Below are 19,601 nucleotides of genomic sequence, written 5' to 3'. Positions count from 1 at the left end.
TTCTTCTTTTTGATTTGGGCAAAAAACATCAATCCAGCTCTGAAGTTACGGCGGCAAGTAAGGGATAGTCCTGTTATGTGCAGTCATAGTTAAATATTAAAGAAGGCTTCTCATTTCTACACCATAGTGCCTAATCTGCACCTGAGTTTATTCACTTTTTAGATAATTGAGGATTTGTATATATGGGCAAGATTCTGACTTAATGCAGACGGGCAACCTGAAAACAATCTCAAGGTTCAAAGTGGAATTAAGGAAGTAAGGCTGTCTTTGAGCTTCTCTTGAACTCAGTTCCCATTTTTAGGGCTTTTTAAGTGGAATGTTAGAGCCAGAAAGCACATTGTCCTTCCAGCATGATTTTATTCTTTCAAGATATATCTCAAAGAGTTTGAGGCTCCCTAGTTCCTCTCTTTGCTGTGATTGCAGCTGCACTTTGCATTAAAATCCCCCCTCCCTCCTGGATAAAAGCTCTGCAGCTCTTAGCCTTTATGTATGTGTTTCTTTGCGATGCTAGTACTTTGAGAAGCTTATTTTACTTTATGGTGCACGAGTGGAGGTAATATGGAAACTGTTAGAGGCAGATAGGAAAGGCAATGTTGTCATAAGAAACAAATTGCCCATTTACATCACTTCAGTGTGGTTTGAGTACTGCCCCTCAACTTAGCCATCCAGCGTATCTTCCCCATTAAAATACATTCTTCATTGATACTTGACACTAATTAGCAGTACAAGTTTAAACCACTCAAAAGTATATACTGCATCATCATACAGTTAATGGTATAGAGCTAAAGTGATGCACAACCTGCTACCCAGTGTGCAACGATCCTTTAGGGTGCATCCGAGTGCTAGTAAAGAACTTGAATTGGAAAGAACCCAAAAAAAGCTACCACTACCATACACTAAAAAGACATGGATTAAATTTGGAGGGCACCACTAAGAAGGAAATGAAAAAGACTAAAGGATCATGAAACCTGAAATGTTTAAGTCTATATATCCATCTCTCTTACCCTGCTATACAACTGAAATGGTTCACTCATTTTTTGATTAAGCACAAGCATAAATGCTAGAATATCATATTTGTTCGTCCTTTACCCTGTTTCATCCATCTCGCCTCCCATTGACAACCATCTTTAACTTTTCTACACTTCATTTCACCAAAAGTACCACCACAACTCTCTTTCTCCCTTTGTGCACTACCCACATTCTTTTTCAAATTATATTACATAGCTTTTTTGTTTTCTTTTTTTTGTACATACTTTTTGTGTTATAGTTCTTTGTATAGTATAGAACTCTAGAACTTTTTTTGGCAGCTTCTTTCTTTCTTAAAGGAAAGTCCAAATCATCAGCTGTAGCATAACATTAAGACTTCTCCTTCTTGGCTGAAAAAAAAGGTGGAAAGGAAAAGATAACTCTAAAATGTATTCCTTCCTTTCTCAAATCTTCTCCCTTACAAATCTGCTCTCCTCCCCTACCCCCACTCATCAACCCCTCCACCCTTTTAAACTGTCGCTCCCAGGAGCTCTTCGGACTTGGCCATGATCTCATTTTGGTTGGAGTCCAATCCATAGAACTTAACCTTCAGCCCATCGACCGGGTGGACAACGGGCACCGTGATCACGCGGGGGAAGTTCCGCGTAGCCAGCTCGAAGCGGCTGGTGCAGGCCAGCTCAATCGCCAGGATGCGAAGGAAGAGGGTGGCGAGCTGCTTTCCCAGACAGGACCTGACGCCGCCACCAAAAGGCAGATAGTGGAAGCGTCCTTCTTTGTCTTCACTCCGCTCCTGACTGAAGCGGTCAGGGTCAAAGGCATCCACATCTTTGAAGACGGCAGCAGTGTCGTGGGTGTCCCGAATGCTGTACATCACACTCCAGCCTTTGGGAATCTGGACTCCCTGGAGACAAAAGACCAGAATTCATAACAATGAACACACATAAAAATAATTGTTCACTTAGCCACCATAAGCACATATGACCAATTAATTTGGATAACAATCTGATTTCTGTTGTTGTATCCCCAAGAAGTAATTGTGAACTTTTCTGCTAATATGTGTTCTTCCATATTCAAACCATCTTTTCTCTGTTCATACCAGAATACAGCAATATGAGAAGCATTTAGGGTCCTTGATCAATCCAGGAACCCATTGGAATAGAATAGAATAGAATAGAATAGCCCATTACTGTCATTGTACGTGTACAATGGAAAGAGTCTGTTGATTTAACATCTGGCTGCAACACCCATTTTTTTCAGGCGTGCAGAGTATCAGAAGATATGTGGGCTAGGACCTTCTTTTTCTATCCAGTGGTCATTGTTAATGAATGCAAATACATTAAAGAAGCAAATAAAGTCAAAATCATCATAAATAGTTTCACTGCTGAATTCATCTGTGATGGTGATCAGGACATTGGAACACTTTTTGTACCAAAATTCGTTTCCATTGCCAGTGGTTCTCTCTTCTTTAAATACAGATAGCTATTTAAAGAGGTCCATCCTTGGTAATTTTCCTCTAAACCTCCCCTTCCCTCCTTTTGTGTGATGAGACTCTTGGTACTCTTGTAATGATTCTTGTAGTGTCTGCAGGTTGTGAACCAACACCTACACCATTCATTTGAATGGTAACTCGATGGTTCTTCTAGTTGAGTCTCTGACCTTTTGGGTAGATTTGATATGACAGAACTACCACTGCACAAAAATATAACGGGAAATAAAAGCTGACATTTAGTAGCATTGATTTAAAAAAGAAAATTCATGTTAATGCAAGCATGCTGCACAACAAGAGGTACATGAAGATGTGAAGGATGTACTGTTCTAGGGACACTTACGTCCAGTTCGAAGGTCTGCATGGCGGTTCGGTAGGCCCCAGAAACAGGAGTAAAGAGTCTCAGCACCTCCTTGATGACACAGTCCAGGTACTTCAGGCTGATAATGGTGTCGAGCCTCAGTTCTGCTTCTGGGCAGAGGCAGCCGTTGTGAAGGAGACCCCTGGATCTCAGTTCCTCCCTCAGGCGCTCAAGGACTTGCGGGTGGCGGAGGAGCTGCATGATAAGGGAGGTGCTTGCGCTGGCAGTGGTGGCAAAGGCAGCAAAGATCAGCTCAATGGTTGATTCCTGTGGGTCAGCAAACAGATACGATGGTGTATTAGTGCGCTACTTGGGTCTTGTTTGGTTAACAGTTTTGCAGAAAAACACATTTATCTTGCAACCCCTTGGAGGTCCCGAGCTCCCAGGGTATCAGTCGACCCTATACATTTTTCATCTTCTCCCATGGGGGAAAAACTTTTATGGATTTATAGAATAGCAAACAGCTTTGAAAAAGAGTTCCTATCACTATTTACAACAATAACTAGGAAAGTAAAGACTCATTCTTGAATGATCACAAGCATTCATTGAGTACTTGGCAGTACTGAGGGTGTATCAGTTGACTTGTCTTTACTTTGAGAGCAAGCCAACTATAGCCTCATTTCATCTCTGATTGGTTAATTACTTGTTGTTTTAATAAACAGTTTGCAGAGTGGAAATAAAGAAGGCTGAGGGTGAGCATCAGCCAAATGCTCAACCAGTAGTCTTTCATAGTCTTTTTGAGCTAGAAGTAAACCCAGAAACTGCTTGTTTAACAGCGGCATGTAGGAATATTATTCTAAAAAATGTAAAATTGTTCTTTCCACTGAGTAAAAACAGAGCTATGTGCAAACTCAACCAAAATTTGGACACAAATCCATTACCCCACACCTCAAGCTTGCCATTTGTTTTGGAACAATGTTGGACCAAAAGAGAGAGAGGAGTCAAAAGTCAATACATAATAAAAGAATGGTGTTTTTAATTCCTGAAAAGTAGTGTGTTTGGAAATATGAAGGTAACATCCAATAACAAACTCAGTGTGCACTATGCTGGGCCCCTTAAGGCCTTAAGTCAGTGGAATAAATAATAGTGAGGTCCTCCTCGCATCTACCAGCATATATATATATATATATATATATATATATATATATATATATATATATATATATATATATATACACACACACACACGTGTGTGTGTGTGTGTGTGTGTGTGTGTGTGTGTGTGTGTGTGTGTGTGTGTGCTATAAATGCATGCGTCAGAAAACTGCAGGAGAAAGCGACAGGGCCTCCCCAGTTCACTTTGTGTGTGTATTTAAATATTTGTGTGTGAGTGTGTGCGTACAGGAGGCCTCTTTCAGACCCCTAGCAGGGGGGGAGTGTTGACTTATTTTTGGCCCTGGACTTAACCCAGAAACCACAAAGTCCGAGAGAGAAGCAGAGAGTCGAGTTTCCACAGAATTCCTCTGAATTACTTTAATAGGTAAACAGAGGGTGTGCCTGACCATGAGTGTGTGTGTATGTGTGTGTTATGCTGTTCCTGTCAGCCGATAGGTATTAACGCAGCTTGCTTTCATATTTCACATTAGGGTGTGTATCATTATCCCCATTTGGTACTTATGATCACTGGCTGATTTGTCAGAGAATTATGATGACTGTTTGTGTTTTCAGTCAGCCCAGACTGGTTCCCTTTGGCAGCTCTCTGCTAGGTAAATAGAGATTTCTATGTGTGTTTGCACCCATACGAATCAGTGTGTATCCACGTGCTTCTACATGCGATTGAGTGACTTCTTGTGGTTCTGGCTTCTTTTCAGCGCATGCTTGCACTACCCTACCCTCTTTCCCAGGTGGCTGTTTTTTTGTGCTTAGGTATGTTACCTTGAGTTCTTGCATGGTGAGCTCGCTGCCATTCTCTTTGGAACTCTCCATTAGGACATCCAACGCGTCACTGTAATCTTTGCCTTGGGTGCACATGGGCTTCTCCCTGATGGCTTTCTCTATGCTCTTCTGAAGGGTGTCTCGTGCACGGATACCCTGCAACAATGCACAAATTAAGTCCTTTTACCCTTAAAATGTCCTCTTTGATGCAAATTCAGTTTAGCTGAGCAACAAGCACCCCAAAATGCTTTGTATTGTAAGGTAAAGATCCTACAATATTAGAAAGAAACCTAAACAGTTGCACAACGCGCTATGAGCAAACACTTGATGACAGTAGGAAAGAAAAACTCCCTTTTAACAGGAAGTACCGTTGAACAGAACCAGGCTCAGGGAGGTGCAGCCATCTGCAGTGACCAGTTGGGAAAACACTTTTATTTTTGGGGACATTAAGATGTAAAAAGATATACTAAGCTCCAAAAATACCAATGAGAAGGAAGTGGTCATATGATACACTTACCCTTCTGTAGCCACTAAATGGCAGGTCTATGGGCAGACTGAAGAGGTTGTTAACAAAGTCCTGGAAGGTTGAGAACAAATGCTTCATTTCCTCCTCCGTCACCCTGAAGCCCAGCAGCACCCTGACAGCCATGGTGAAGGACAGCCTCTGGCTCTCCCTACAGAAAAATGACAGATGACAGAATATTAATTTAGTAGCCCATTGAAGCAGCCTGTGTTTTTGAACTGTTGTATATTCTGAGTTTCTACCACTGCTGATAACGACTCTGTGTTGTCAGCGATACTCATCATAAATACCTTTCTACCTGCATTCACCTAGGATAGGAGCGCTGTTTTAGTCTTGCTCCCAGATTTTAGCTACATTAACAACTGTCTCCACTGTCCTTTCCTGGCCGTACCTGTAGACGTTGATGGGCTCAGGCGTAGAGCTCCACACTCTGAGACTCTCCTGGATGACCTGCTGGATTTTAGGGAGGTACGACTCTAAGGCCTCATGGCTGAACACTTTGGCAAACACCTGGAGGGACAGAGAAATGAGCAAATAACATCAGTCTCAAATGCAGAATGCAACAGCGCCCAGCTGTTGGAGAAGTGCAAGTCAAAACAGAGGACAAATGTCCACAGATTATATGTTGTAATCCCCTCGGTAAATCCTGACTGACAGGTATGTGGAAAGACAACAGGAAGAACAAGTTTATTCTGCAGTAATGCTGGTATTCACTGGGAATTTATTGGGGTGTTTTGTGTCTGTCTCTTGGTTTGCAGGGCATCTAAAAATGTGCACTTTACAAGTGAAATTTGGTACAAAGTTCTACAGTTGACCATGAAAGAGACAACTGGTTTTTGGTAAAGGATAAAACATCTGGCTGTATTTTTGTAGCCATTGTCTTGGCCTCTCATATTTCTCTAAATTGTCTAACCATTGATCTCCTTCTCTCTTCTAAATTCTACCTAGGCTGGACTTTCCATCACGTGTTCATTCATTTTTTCATTTTCTATGATTCCCGTTCCTTATTTATCCCCAAGTTCTCCCTCTCTCTGTCTCTCCCCCCTTATTGTTCTTGCTTGGTCTTTACAGAGACTTATACATTGTGGAGGTTTTTCCCCTGTAGTCAGCAGAACTAGAATGACAGACAGAAAGAGCACGAACAGAAAGAGGGGGAAGAGCTAAGTTCTTTCCTGGCTGCACAGAGTATTTCTTAGTATGAATCAGTCACCAGTCGTCAGTGTTGTTTGGACAAATAATATTCCATCAGATTTAAAGTGCAAAACTGCCCATGAAAGAGTCTTGGGAATGATTTAGAGGGGAGAACACCGAAGAGGAGAAAAAGGAGAGGGAAATGGACTAGAATAGAGCTTTTATATTAAAATGAGTCAACTACCCATGCTTAGTTTTATTTGAACTAATAAGTTTCTTGTTCCTTTAACGGTCGGACATTTTCCTAATTATGTAGATGAGTGAAGAAGAAAAAACAAAGTTAGAACCAGATGAACTGTAGCCGTTAACAGCCTTAATTATTTTCTCAAAACACTGAGTGAAATCAAATTTTGTAGCTGTGTTTAGGATTTCACCTAAAAAGAATATGCCAGAAGTGAGGTGCAGTTCCTTCAGTGGCCACTTGAGGCTGATTCCAAAAGTTGGTAAATGCCCATAGAGCCCCATATTAAAATGCTCCTACTTTACAACAAAAATAAACATGTTCACAGGCTGCTACAAAAATTTCTCTCTTCTTAATAGCTGTACACAGTTACTATTTTTAATATTGTTCCCTAATCTAACCAAGGCATGGCTGACTTGTTGGGGCTTTTTATCCTTTACATCCACTGATGCAAGTAACTAAAGTGGACACTTCAAACATATTTGGAGTATTTTAAAGCAAATATTGTTTGTTTGTCCGACATGTCTGCGCTCTAGTATTGTTATACTATTTAAAAATACTAATAAAAAAATAATAATGAAACACTGTTCTGCCTAGTAGTAACTAACTGTGTCTATGCACTCAACAATCACACCTGGCTCCAAAACAAGACAATGATATTAGAATGGTCACACTGAGACTTCAAAAAAACACTGTCATATTTAATTTGGACCACCCTCTAATCAATACATCTTATAGGTTTTACTGAATCAGAAATCAAAGCTGAATGAGCTGAGTTTCCATTAGAAGTGGAAAACTTCTAATAAATAGTGGTCATTGAAGCCTTACAGTTGTTTTGGAAATGTCTCCAATCCAGCAGACGTTAAGTGGATTTTTATTATTTTTTAATGACTTTCGTTTTTATTATCTAAAATACACATACAAAACTTCCAACTGCTACTTGTCTGTGGTTTTTCTCTGCTTTATTTAATCACTGTGGTTTCTTTTTATGACTTTCTCCTTTATTAGACCCTGCAGAGAAACTAATCTATGCTAAAAAAAAAAAAAATCCTGTATAGGTATTGTTTCTAATAGCAGCATGTTGTAAAAGAAAATATATGCTTAATCTCTTTGATAATGGCTTTTGTCTGCAATCATCCTTAATTCGTTACCACCTGAAAGCTGATGAGGAGTAACCTTTGAAACCCTTTTCTTAACTGAGTGGTTTCTGTCATATTTCAGGGCTTTTTACATAACAAAATGACTGGTTGTTCATCAAAAGTTGGTGAGGTTGGTCTCTGCTTATGCAGCTATCCTTGGAGAAACCCGGAAACTATTCTAATGGTGGTCAAAACACCTCTTTATTGATATTGTGAAGTGTCAAAACTCATCATTAAGGGTACAGGGGAGGCTGTCAAATGTTGTCTGTATGGGGGAAAGAGTTTTTTTTTTTTTAAAGTATAACAGTATATGCTCGTAAAAACTGTATTGTGTCCAGATTCTTTGTTTTACTGAAATATGCACAAACAAAGTGCCTTTATTGTTTATTTTGGAATATATTTCCCATATGTTAACACACCGGAGGAGCCAGTGGAGTGTTTCTGCTTCTCTTCATTGACTTATTGAGAGGGAAGAAAGCAGCTTCTAGTGGGATCTGAACCAAGGCCAGAGAGGGTACATGTGGTTCTTGAGGTTGATGTTTCAGCCACCAAAACATCAGTTGGGCGCTCATACTCTTATTTTGCTCTCTACTTCATTTCCCTCTTATTTTCTGCCGCTCTTCTCATTCCTCCAAAGTCTGCTTCCCTCCCTACGCCCTCCTGAAAATGAATGAACAATAGTCCACTGAGCTGGTGCCGAGTGCACGAGTGCGTGCATGCGTTACATGTGCGCACTGTACGGGTACATACGTATGTGCTGTGCGTTAGGGAGTGGTTAGTGCAGATCACAGAGCCCTCTAAGACCTTAGTAGCACTACATTTCCTCTGCTGCCGCACCCTGGGACTGCTGGTCACAGATCAGCTTACACGACCTGCTGCCCAACCCCAACCACAGGAGATTACACACAATATCTGAACTCAAAAGAGCCTGAGATACTGAAACTGCAGTGACGTCTTTTGTTCGTCTGCTACTTTGAGGGCTGTCAATGTTGGATTAATCAGTCATTTGTTTGTCTGTTGCCCAGGAAACAGTGGACACCACTGATTGGATTTGGATGAAATTCGAAGGATTGCGCATCTTTAAACTGCTTTCCACTCTTTTCATAATGACATCGATTGTCCCGTGAGGGTTGCTGAAGTTGTGTGGTAAAACAGGGTTGTGGTCAGCCTGTTCCCATTCCCATGGTGTCGAGCGCTGCCAAAGTCAAATTTGTCAAAGCTGTCAGTGTCGCACCAATCATGGCGATAATGAGACGAGTGTTACGCACGTATCAATGCTTGTTCAAGACAACTCGGTGTCACATTGAGTGCCATGTACCCTGCTTATGTGCAGGGCTGCTGTTGTGAAGGGGCATATTATAACAGAGCCATTTTGTCTTACATCGAACAAAGTCCTTTTTGTGCTAACCAATCAGTGAATGAAAACAGAGCAAAACAAATCACAAAACACAAAGCTCCCCAAGGGGATGCAACAGTCTTCTGGCTGGCAGCTTTGTGCCTTATACTTCCACCAGCCCTCATCATGTCTCCTCATGCTGAGGTTTTGCTTATAAAAACTAGGTTGTTAGTTTTCAGCATACCTTCAGATAAGAATGTGTTTCAGGTGGTTCAGGCATCTGATTAAGATACCTCCCGGACACCTCCTGGTAAGACGAGGTGTTCCAAGTATGTCCTACCAGGATGAAGCCCCAGGTAGGACCAGGACAAACTAGAGAGATTACATCTCTGAGCTGTCCTGGAAATATCTTAATGTAGAGAAGTATGGATGGATACGACCACAGTTTACAATTTAAACATCACATTGCGCTCAGTCAGTCTGAAAGCTAAAGTCTGAGACCTTAAAGAATATGAAAAGTGTTGACTGAGAGTCGGAGATAAAATAATTTTCCAATAACCTTCAACGCTACCCGAAATCTCTTCACAACCAGTGGAATCTCCCTCTGCTGGCCGTTCAAAAGAATTCAGGTTTAAGGCACTTTTTAAATCAAGAAGCTCCATTTATCTTTTATATACAATATCCAGTACATGCAACGCAAATATGTTTGTGAATCATCATGAAAAATCAGCAATAAAAACCATGCAAACACACACACACACCAAGCAGAGACTGAACGCCAGAAACACTAGTTAGGCCAAATAAGGCTGTGTAACATTGTGAATTTAGCCATTTAACCCGTCTGCACTGGATTATGCATAATTGGTCAATCTGGTTGAGCACTTTGTCTCTTCCAACACACACACACACACACTCACTCACACACACACACACACACACACACACACACACTTTTAAGTACAGACAGAGCAGAAAGGTTGAGCTACTGTAGGACCCGTGAGTCAGGCAGTCAGTGTGTGAGCAGGCAGACGGGAGACTCTGAAAGGTAACTACAGGTCAGACAAACACACACACGTTGAGAAACACACACACACAGTTTCTCTGGCTGCCAATCAAACACAGTTTTTTATGTAGTGTCACTCTGGGACGTTCCAAGTTCCACACAAGACGGGAGTTTGTGTGTGTGTGTGTGTGTGTGTGTGTGTGTGTGTGTGTGTGTGTGTGTGTGTGTGTGTGTGTGTGTGTGTGTTTTAGTGGGGGATTGTTCAATACAACAGTCATTTTGCTGCACCACAAAAACGTGACTGTCTTCTGTAGCCTGCAGCGCAAAGACACATGCTTAAAGACACACTCACTCCTGTGCTCTCTCTCTCTCACACACAGATATAGTCAGACACACACTCGCACACAGACACAGTTGTCCTAATAACGTCCATATGTCTTAAATTATGTGAAAGTGCTGCGAGCTGCTGGTTCCACAGACATGTAAAGACTCCTTTATTCTTTTCTCTGCCCTCCTTTCCCTCCCTCTTTCTCTCTCTCTCTCTCTGCTCCCACCTCTTCCTGGCTCTCCCTGCCCCTTCATCCATCCTTTTTTTCTAAACCATACTATTTATTCCTTTTTACTCATTTCTCCTACTTACAAAAGCAGTCCCTGTGTTTTTCCCTGCTTGTATTGTCACGTTGAATCACAAAGTGATTGCTTTGCTGATGAGGGTTAAGGTCAATATTAAGCTTAATATTTCACCCCGTCATTTACTTTTAGGAGGAAGGCACGTAATAATTTAACTTTTAATTATTTAACAGAATTTGGAAATATAGAGCGGAAAAACTAACAGCAGTGCACATGTTTAACGTGCAGCTACAGCACTGTATTCAGGAACACATCTCTATCTAATTCAGGGTAATGGGGTGGCTGGAGCCCCTCCCAGCTGTCACTGGGTGGAAGTCAGGGTACACGCTGGTTGCACAAAGAGATTCACACCTTCGGCTGATTTAGAATCACAGATGAACCCAACATACACGTCTTGGACTGTGGGTGGAAGCTATCCTGCAGGAAACCACGCAGGCACAAGGAGAAAATGCAAACTCCACACAGAAGAAGCTCCTAGACTCAAACCCAGGACCTTCTTGCTGTGTTGCAATAGCTCTAACCATTGTACCACTGTGCTACTGTGTATTCATGTCAAGTAATAACAAGCTGTAATGCTGGACTGCTGGATTTTTACTTTCTGGGTATTGTTGAGTATTACTTTTCTCAAAACTAAATTATCTTTCTTGCATGCAGTATTTCTAAGACAGTATAGTACTGTACTGATTTTAAACTTCCACTGGATCTTTAGAAAATATGTATATACACTTTTGAAATTTTTAAGAGGTCAATTTGATCTTAGCAATGATAAAACCTGGATTTAAAAAAAAGGGACGCACAGAGTGGGCTTCACCTCAGTCCCACTTTGCAGTGCCCTCTACTGGTGATGAGCAGAAGCACAGGAGGCTGAGACAAACATACAAGGGCTCCATGCAAAGAATCATCACCATCGCAGCAACCGAGAAAAGGTGTTAGATCGAGTCAGATTCTTGTCCATTCTTCTCTCTACATCTCTATTTTTTCTTTGTCCAAGTTTGGTTTTTTCTAAATGTAAGGATCGGGCAATGTTTCCAAAAGAAAGAATAACAAAGGGGGAAGGAAAATGTGGAGAAAAACTGGAAAAGAAAGGGATGGTATGAGGGAATGTGCGGGCGGCTGTGGGCTTAAATTGAAGAAGTGAGAAGTATCTCGTGAAGCTGAAAATAAAAGTAGTGGCTGCCACAGTCAACAGAGTGTTTGCACAGTGTTGTTCCATCACAGAGGGAAACATTTCCACTGAGAGCCAAGTAGGACTCTCTAAAGAAGCATGTTTATAACCATAGCCTGCTTCTTTAATCTAGCCCCAACCAGCTGCCTCCTTCCCACTGTCACCAAGTTCTTGCTTATAGGGGCGTTACCTGATTGTTGGGGTTTTGTCTGTATTACTGTGCGGTCTTTACTTTACAATATGAAGCACCTTGAGGAAACTGTTGTTATGATTTGTTCAATATAAATAGAACCAAATTGAATTGAATTTAAAACACTGATGAATGCAATGTGTCCAAAAAAAGGGGGGGAAAGTGGTCAAAGCTAACAAATTGTGTAGCATCTTCCCTGATGTGACAGTGGAGACCAAAAACAGAGTTACAACCTCTAATTATTGAACTTCAGTTTTTTTAAGCTGGAAATAAAAGAGATATATCTCTAAACTCTGATTTTTGATTCTGGCCAAGAGTCATTAACCTAATCGAATACCTTCGTGGAGTTTAAGCAGTCTTGCCGTGCCTCTAGTGTTTGCACAGATCTGAAAAAGACATATTTCATTGGAAAGTCTGATGTCTACATGAGAACAAACACTACGCTCAAACCCATCTAGTTGTTCATCCAGCAGGAGCAAAGATCTTAGCCTACACAACTAAAACCCACCAAAATAAAAAAAGTCCTTCAGTTCGCAGCAGAAATGCAAACGGTATGTTCGATGTTGTTTTCAGTCAAGGATGATGTGTAAGTCCTGGCTGCCCTTGTTAGGCTCTGATTGGCCCGTAGTGGAAAACCAGTCTACTGTGGTTCTTTGATGGAGTTAGTTTCCTAGCTTAACACGGGGTTATATGGAAACTGGCTGGCTCTGTTGATCCACCAAAAAGGCTAATGTCCTGTGTGCAGATTGTTTTTCCATATGAAAACCACAGACACACACACAGAGGAGACACTCTGGTCCAGCTGGTCAGACAGTAAACCAGTTTCTTATTTTTCTCTCAGCTGATGGTGTTTCGCTTCTTTCTGTTGACTTAGCTTTATTATCGAGAAAAACAGGAGGGAGCCCGCCCGCGCGCGCACGCACACACACACACACACACACACACACACACACTCTTGTTTAAGCTGCTGAAAAATGGCTAGCTGACCTCTGGCTCTCCTTATAATATCATTCATTCTGTCGGCCCTCCTTATATTGAAGTGATGTGTCTGTAAATACCACAGCAAGCTGAAAGTCAAAGTGTAAACACGCGTATATTTGAAGGAAACTGCAAGCCACCCGCCTCTCTGCACCTGCCACAAGCTCAGTCTATTGGTTTTCTGATGGCTCTTTAAACCTACATGTTCACTAATAGCTCTCTTGAAGTCTTTCTAGTTCTGTATCTGCAACAAGGTTTAAACAATCCCATAAAATGTTGTTTTTTTCAGGGGTAGCTGACTTAAGTGCTCATATATCCATATATATTTATCTAGCTAGAAAGTGACTAACTTGGCAGCAGTGGTGGGTACTGATCCATGATGGGATTGGTCCGCACTGAAGCTAAGACGATGTACGAGGTGGCGTGGAGGCCCACAAAAATCAAAAGTCTTACCTGAACTTGGCTGATTTTCTAGGGCAGGGGTGCCCAATCCCGGTCCTCGAGAGCTACCGTCCTGCAGCTTTTAGATGCATCCCTACTCCAACACAGCTGAATCAAATGGTTTGATTACCTCTTCAGCATGCCATCGTGTTTGGCAAAGGCCTGATAACAAGCCATTCATTTGATTCAGCTGTGTTGGAGTAGGGATGCATCTAAAAGCTGCAGGATAGTAGCTCTCGAGGACTGGGATTGGGCAGCCCTGTTCTAGGGCATGTCATGACAGTTTCCAGGCTGCTTTTAGATCTCCCTGAAAGTCCTGAAAGTTTTGACCACTTGTGCTCTGTGATCTTACCACAGGCTCGAAACTTGTGCAGAGAGAGCAAACATCCTCTGCTGTTTCATGTAGAAGAGCATAACCGGTGACCAGAACCGGGTCTGCCGCCACGACTGAAGTTTTTAGCTCATCCCTCAGAATGAGACTGACACTGCAGAGAAAAAAATACTGTCTCACCCCAGAAAAAACACAGCCAGGACTGAGATGCTTGTGTGCCATTTTTTTCCCTCATCACTATGCTCCACGTGACTTCATCAACTTGAGGAGACTCAAAAAGGCAAAGGGGAAGGACCATTAAGAGATCTAAACATATCAGTCGTGCTAAAAATGATCCAGAACTGCGGGTTTCCCGATCATAAACAGGACAGTAGACAAGTTGAAATCAGGTTAGATGCAACAGTCGAACATTCGGGGACAGCTTGGCTGGAGTCGAGGCCATGATAATTTTCCGTTCTTTCCCTAAATAAGTTAAAGAAATTGTGGAATTTTGTTGTTTTAATCGTTTTTTTTTTTCATGATTTATTTCTATCAGAGAAAAGGCTTCAAAGACAAGGATTTTCCTCTTTGCATTCAGGTCAAAATTCTCTCTGAACTCGACAGTTTGACACCACATTGGCTGATCTACTTAGGAAGGATCTCTTTTTTTTTGCCTATTATGGAGGCCAGAGGTCACGAGTTTGAGTTTTGAGTCTTGCTCAGAGGCACTTCAGCTTAAACCTATGAGGCTAAGCAACTTTACTGTGTGTGTATCCATCCAAGGCAGCGTTCAGGTGTGTGTGTGTGTATGTTGGGCCCCCACAGAAAGCCCCTCTTTGTGCCGTGTCGGAGGCAGCCTTCCTAATCAGGGGTCATTACATGAGGTTAGTGCGGGGGTCTCCAGGGAGAGGAGAGGGGATCAGAGCTCAGATTAGACCCGACCAACCCCTCGCCTGTCCCGGGGCACGGCAGCAAGGAAACCCGACCCCGCCTCCAAACCCCTCCAAAAAAACCTAACTGTGTCTGCAGAGAGAAAATGAGAGACTGATTTACAGGAAAACACAGGGAGCTCTACTTCTTGTTTTTCTCGTTCCGATTCTTTGTGCGTGATGTTGCGTGTGCATTAAATGTGTGTGTGTGTGTGTGTGTGTGTGTGTGTGTGTGTGTGTGTGTGTGTGTGTGTGTGTGTGTGTGTGTGTGTGGAAGAGAGAGAGAGAAAAGAAGGTTTGTGCCCTGGGGATAAGGGGATAATAGGAGGGAGAGGTAAGTGGCTGATTACCTGAAATGGTCTTGGCACAGAAATGAGAGAGCCAGAGAGGAAGCAAGAGACAGAAAAGAAGAGAGAAAGTGCACGAGCGAGAGAGAGATAATAATAATAGTCAGGGGGAGAAATGACAGAAAATTTAAAAAAAAAACAGAAACATGAGGGCTGTCTCTCGCTCTCTCACTCGCTCTGTCCGAAGGCAGATGAGAGGAGGAGCAGGAGAAGATGGAATGATGGAGGGGTCGTTCTCACGCTTCAGCAGCCAGGATGCTGCTGATAAGAGCGAGCGGACAGGATCAGCTTTACACCGATACTCTGTCTGTTTGCGCGTCCTGCCTCACCCTTTGTGCAGAGGACTCCGAATGTGTGCACGTCACTGTCTGCCACTCATTCCACAGCATGAATATTGATGAGCGTTTCTGCATGCAGTTGCAGCTGCTGCAGGTTGATGTGCACATAGTGTGCAAAGAGATGAAGAAATCAACAGAAAATAGGCTGAAAACTTGTTTGGGACTCGATCAAAGATGCTCGTCACTCCCGAGTCCGATGGTTGCCTTTGCAAACAAAAATAATGTGCACATCCCAATTCCCAATTTTGTTTTCACTCAATCATTAGGAATTAAAAAGTTGATGTTCCATCTATTAATTGTTTGCATTTAAATTAGGTCTGCTTTTTATTTTCTTCATCGATTAAAGCGCAGTGGTTCTGCCCTTGCTCCAGACTCCTTGTTTTAAGACGTTGTGCTTGATGACGGGTGGATTTTTCACTGTTCTCTGGCAGCTTATAAATGAAATGACTAACAGATTAATATAGAAATCCTATAGGTCTTAAGAATTAAGTAATTTTTAGACATGAAATTCAGAGTTTATTTTTGTTTGCATGTGGAGACAGATCTTCATCTTTGGTAAAAGTAAAAGCCGACTATTTAAGATGTCCTGGTGATTTTATATGTTTTTACTGCCTCACGTTTCTTTTGCCTCCGAGAAATGTATTCAAGCATTGTCTCAGGGTGAGCATTTGATATTCTCGTGCATGCTGCTGCATGAAGATGCAGTTCATATGATTACATTCAATTCCACACTTCAGCCTGGTGTGTTACAAAAACAAGGTACAAGAGAAAAGCCGGTAAAAGTTGGGACCATTAAACCTCATCAGGCCAAACAAGACAAGAGTTGAATTATCTTTATAACTTGTGTAATTAATCTTATGTCTCTTTTGTGTTGTATTTTGTGTTCTGGGTTTATATTTGTGAATCCAGGTGGGTTTAGCCGCAGACATTTCGAGGGAGACAGATCCTTTGCTGTTTGAACCATCCAGTGGTGAGTCTTTCTTTCAGAGTGCTGCTTTTAGTTCATACTGAAGCTTTGTAAGAAAGCTGGTACGCCCTGATACGATAGCAAGCGTATGCTTCCTACTTCATTCTTTTCAGTGCTCTCAAGGTTGTCCCCTTAAAGCGTCATGTGACGAGATGATCAGTTTCTACCTAACATAACGTAAAAGGGAATAAAGGACCTAACTCAGCGTTTCTGTCGATATTGAGTCAGGGCTGGAGTTTATCGTCAGAGTGCAGTTTTATCATTTGTTGCTAATTATTTCGAGGAACTGTTGACGATGTGTTGCAGGCAGCTAGATTTCTGAAGCCAAATATAAGCCGTACTTACAAAAAAAAAAAAAAAAAACAGTTGTGCAGATTCAGGAAACACTTGAAGGTATATTTTCATTTAACTTTTTTTTCTATTGTGTCAGGTGAGTACTCTGGTCTCCAAAAAGTTCAAATATTATGCCTCAGTTTAAAACGGTCTTTTTAGCTCCTTCTACTATCGTGTTAGAATATCAAAATAAAGTTGGCAGCTGGTGTTAACCTTCTCACATTGAAGGGAGTAGTTAGTTGTATCCAAGGGCAGAGTCATTAATAATGATTGCATTTAAATTAAATCAGTAGTTGCATTGTTATATTTAAGTCCGTATCTTTCCTCTGCCTGAAGTATTGAAATTATAGTGCTGCCTTTTTTTTTGTGCTGCTAAAAATATAAGACAGAGACTGAGATGTCTTACTAAACACTTTGTATAGTCAAATGGCTTAAAATCAAAATATCTACATCCTGAAAATATTTTACTTTTGATTGGTTTAGGATGTAAATTTTCCTTGGTCAAGTTGAGTCTTTGCAGTTAGCACAAAGTGAAGCATTAAAAGTAAAGATGAACACACAAATACATGCGTTCGGTATCTCTGTATAGTTGTGTGTGTTTGCGAACTTAAATTAACACGTGTCCTGACCTTTCTCCTCTTGCGGTGGATGTCTCCGATGCTGTTGGCCAGTGAGTTTGGTCCCAGCAGCGTGGACGTGCTCTGAGGCCAGTCCACCGCCACCAGAGTGTGCTCGCCCATCAGCACCTTGCGCACGTTCTCTGCGCCTGTAACCCGAATCACAGGACGGCCTAGCAGGTGGGTCTTGAACACGTTGCCGTACTTCTGTCTCCGTGATGCATGAAAGCTCGAGCCCTGGACAAAGAAAAAGAGAGTAAGCACAGAGATCAATCACAGATCTAACTTGTAATGCTGAAGACACAACTCACGAGAGTCGTTTTAAGATATTTTTTACAGTAGAATGAGCGACAGTTCTTTAGTCGTGCTGGAGGATTAATTATATGAGGCAGTATGTCAAAAATCCATATTAAAGAAACTAGTTTTGCTCATAGAAAACTAAACCTGGTGCTTTTCCATTCTTCCTCCTTCAACATCTATAAGAAAGTCGAAATTCTATTAAGAAAGGAAGAAGAGAAAGATGGGTAGTTTTAGAGAACACTGTTGGGACTGAATGCTGGAGTTCCCCTTTGAGAGAAGCAGGTGTGAGGAGACGGTAACAGAAGGAATTCCCCAAACACTCCTCACCCTGTTTCACGGAAATCAGAGGAACCTTTTCAAATCCTGCTAATGGAGATTGCCCCCATCTCCACTTCTAAATCTTTCTTAATATCTGCACTCAAAGAAATCTTTTATATTGTCAGCAGTTTAAGGGTTAGTGTATTCTTAACATGAAATTCCTTAAAATTTAGTGATTCTAGCCATCATCATCACTGTCACGGAAACATTGTGAGACGAGGTTTTAATCATGCAGAAATCATTTTAAAAACTGATGAAATATTACAATAGACAGCCAGCAGTTGCTGTCCTCAAACAGAAGATGGTCAGATCCAAAAAGGCTCCTCAAAACAGTGATACCTCACCGAACTGATGGGGCCTACTCTGAAAAACGCTCTCCTTGCCCTCGACCACCGTTAACAAAACATGCTAGTTCTTCATGCTTTTTGCACTTTCTAATAATTTAAAACAGTCTTTAGGATCCAACCTTCACCCCAGCTTTTGATCTTCATCTCTAAAAGGTTTCAGTAAGTACTTTCTACTCTCTCTGTGGCTCGGGGCCCAAACAGACTGGTGAGTTCTCCACATGCTAAAAGTTACTGAGGTTTCCATCATCTCAGCTCTCAGAGAAAAAAGTAAACTTAAACCAACTGAAAGCAGAAGACTGCAGATGTTTAAGGAGCCTGTATACATCAGGTTAATGCAATGAAAACTGATTCAAGTTGCCTTTAGGGCACAGGCAGAGATCAGTTTTAACATCGGCCCACGAGCGGTGAGGTTAAAGGTTCTCAAAACATTTGCAGTTCAGGCTTAAAATACAGTAAATGAAATTTCTCATCCTGATGAAGAAGACTGACAGGAGACTGCTCGAGGATATAAGAAGTTTCAGCCTCAGACTGCTCATTTTTGGCCACTGCCACTTCAAATCTTTTTCTCCTCGTTCATCAACTGAGGTGGAGCTCCAAGTTGTCAGGCCTGGGGAACCCAAGCCCTAAGATGAATGGACTATGCCGGCAACCTCTGACGAATGGTCATGGGAATCTACATATTACAGTTTTTGCTCGTTGCTTGAACACTATAAACCCATGCTTAGACTAAAGTAACACAACTTGAAGCTTTTGTTACCATACCCCAAACACATGTACCCATACCTTAAACAAAAGTGCTGCTTTGCACTCTGGTTGCAATTATGCAACACACTTACTCCTTTATGCAACACACATGGTCCTGCATACTACACTCTATTTCATACATAAGACACTTCGTTCAAAAATGAAATTTCAGGGTGCCATTTGGAAAACACATGTATCCAAAATACAAAACACATCGGGTAATTGCAACCACTCAAATATACACCTGAAGGCACTTACTTGCAAAACTGAACACCAATTAGCCAACCACAAAAAGCCCTCAGTTTAGCCAATTCAAGAACTTTGCAAGCATGGATGGAGGGAGAGCAAGAGGAAGAGGAGGAGGAGGTCAAAGAGGCCATGCACGGACCCATATTTCTGATGATATAAGAGCAACTTTGGTGGACCATGTCATCAACCACGGCCTGACTATGAGGGAAGCTGGGCAGAGAGTCCACCCACATCTAAGCCGCTTCACAGTGGCATCTGTAATAAGAAAATTCCGACTAGAAAACAGGTCTGTCTTCATCTCACTGCCTTCTACTCT

The 19,601-nt window shown here is 41.8% G+C and overlaps 1 protein-coding gene across 1 annotated transcript in view; it reads right to left on the bottom strand.

The window, feature by feature from the left end:
• Positions 1 to 978: 978 nt before the first annotated feature.
• Positions 979 to 19,601, bottom strand: part of cyp26b1 (cytochrome P450, family 26, subfamily b, polypeptide 1) — a 37,927-nt gene continuing 19,304 nt past the window's right edge. Inside the window, exons 2-7 of the mRNA XM_085263566.1 lie at positions 17,340 to 17,564; positions 5,624 to 5,742; positions 5,227 to 5,383; positions 4,710 to 4,865; positions 2,817 to 3,101; positions 979 to 1,888 (exon numbers count right to left, since the gene is read on the bottom strand). Coding sequence (XP_085119692.1) covers positions 1,496 to 1,888; positions 2,817 to 3,101; positions 4,710 to 4,865; positions 5,227 to 5,383; positions 5,624 to 5,742; positions 17,340 to 17,564 — 1,335 coding nt within the window. The 3' untranslated portion in view covers positions 979 to 1,495. The remainder of the gene's footprint in view (positions 1,889 to 2,816; positions 3,102 to 4,709; positions 4,866 to 5,226; positions 5,384 to 5,623; positions 5,743 to 17,339; positions 17,565 to 19,601) is intronic.

The sequence above is a fragment of the Mchenga conophoros genome, linkage group LG3 (genome assembly GCF_057382185.1).
Source record: "Mchenga conophoros isolate Kocher_MC1m ecotype Shallow Benthic linkage group LG3, M_conophoros_male_GT1.1, whole genome shotgun sequence".
NCBI classification, from domain to species: domain Eukaryota; kingdom Metazoa; phylum Chordata; class Actinopteri; order Cichliformes; family Cichlidae; genus Mchenga; species Mchenga conophoros.
This window is presented reverse-complemented; position numbering and strand designations above follow the sequence as displayed.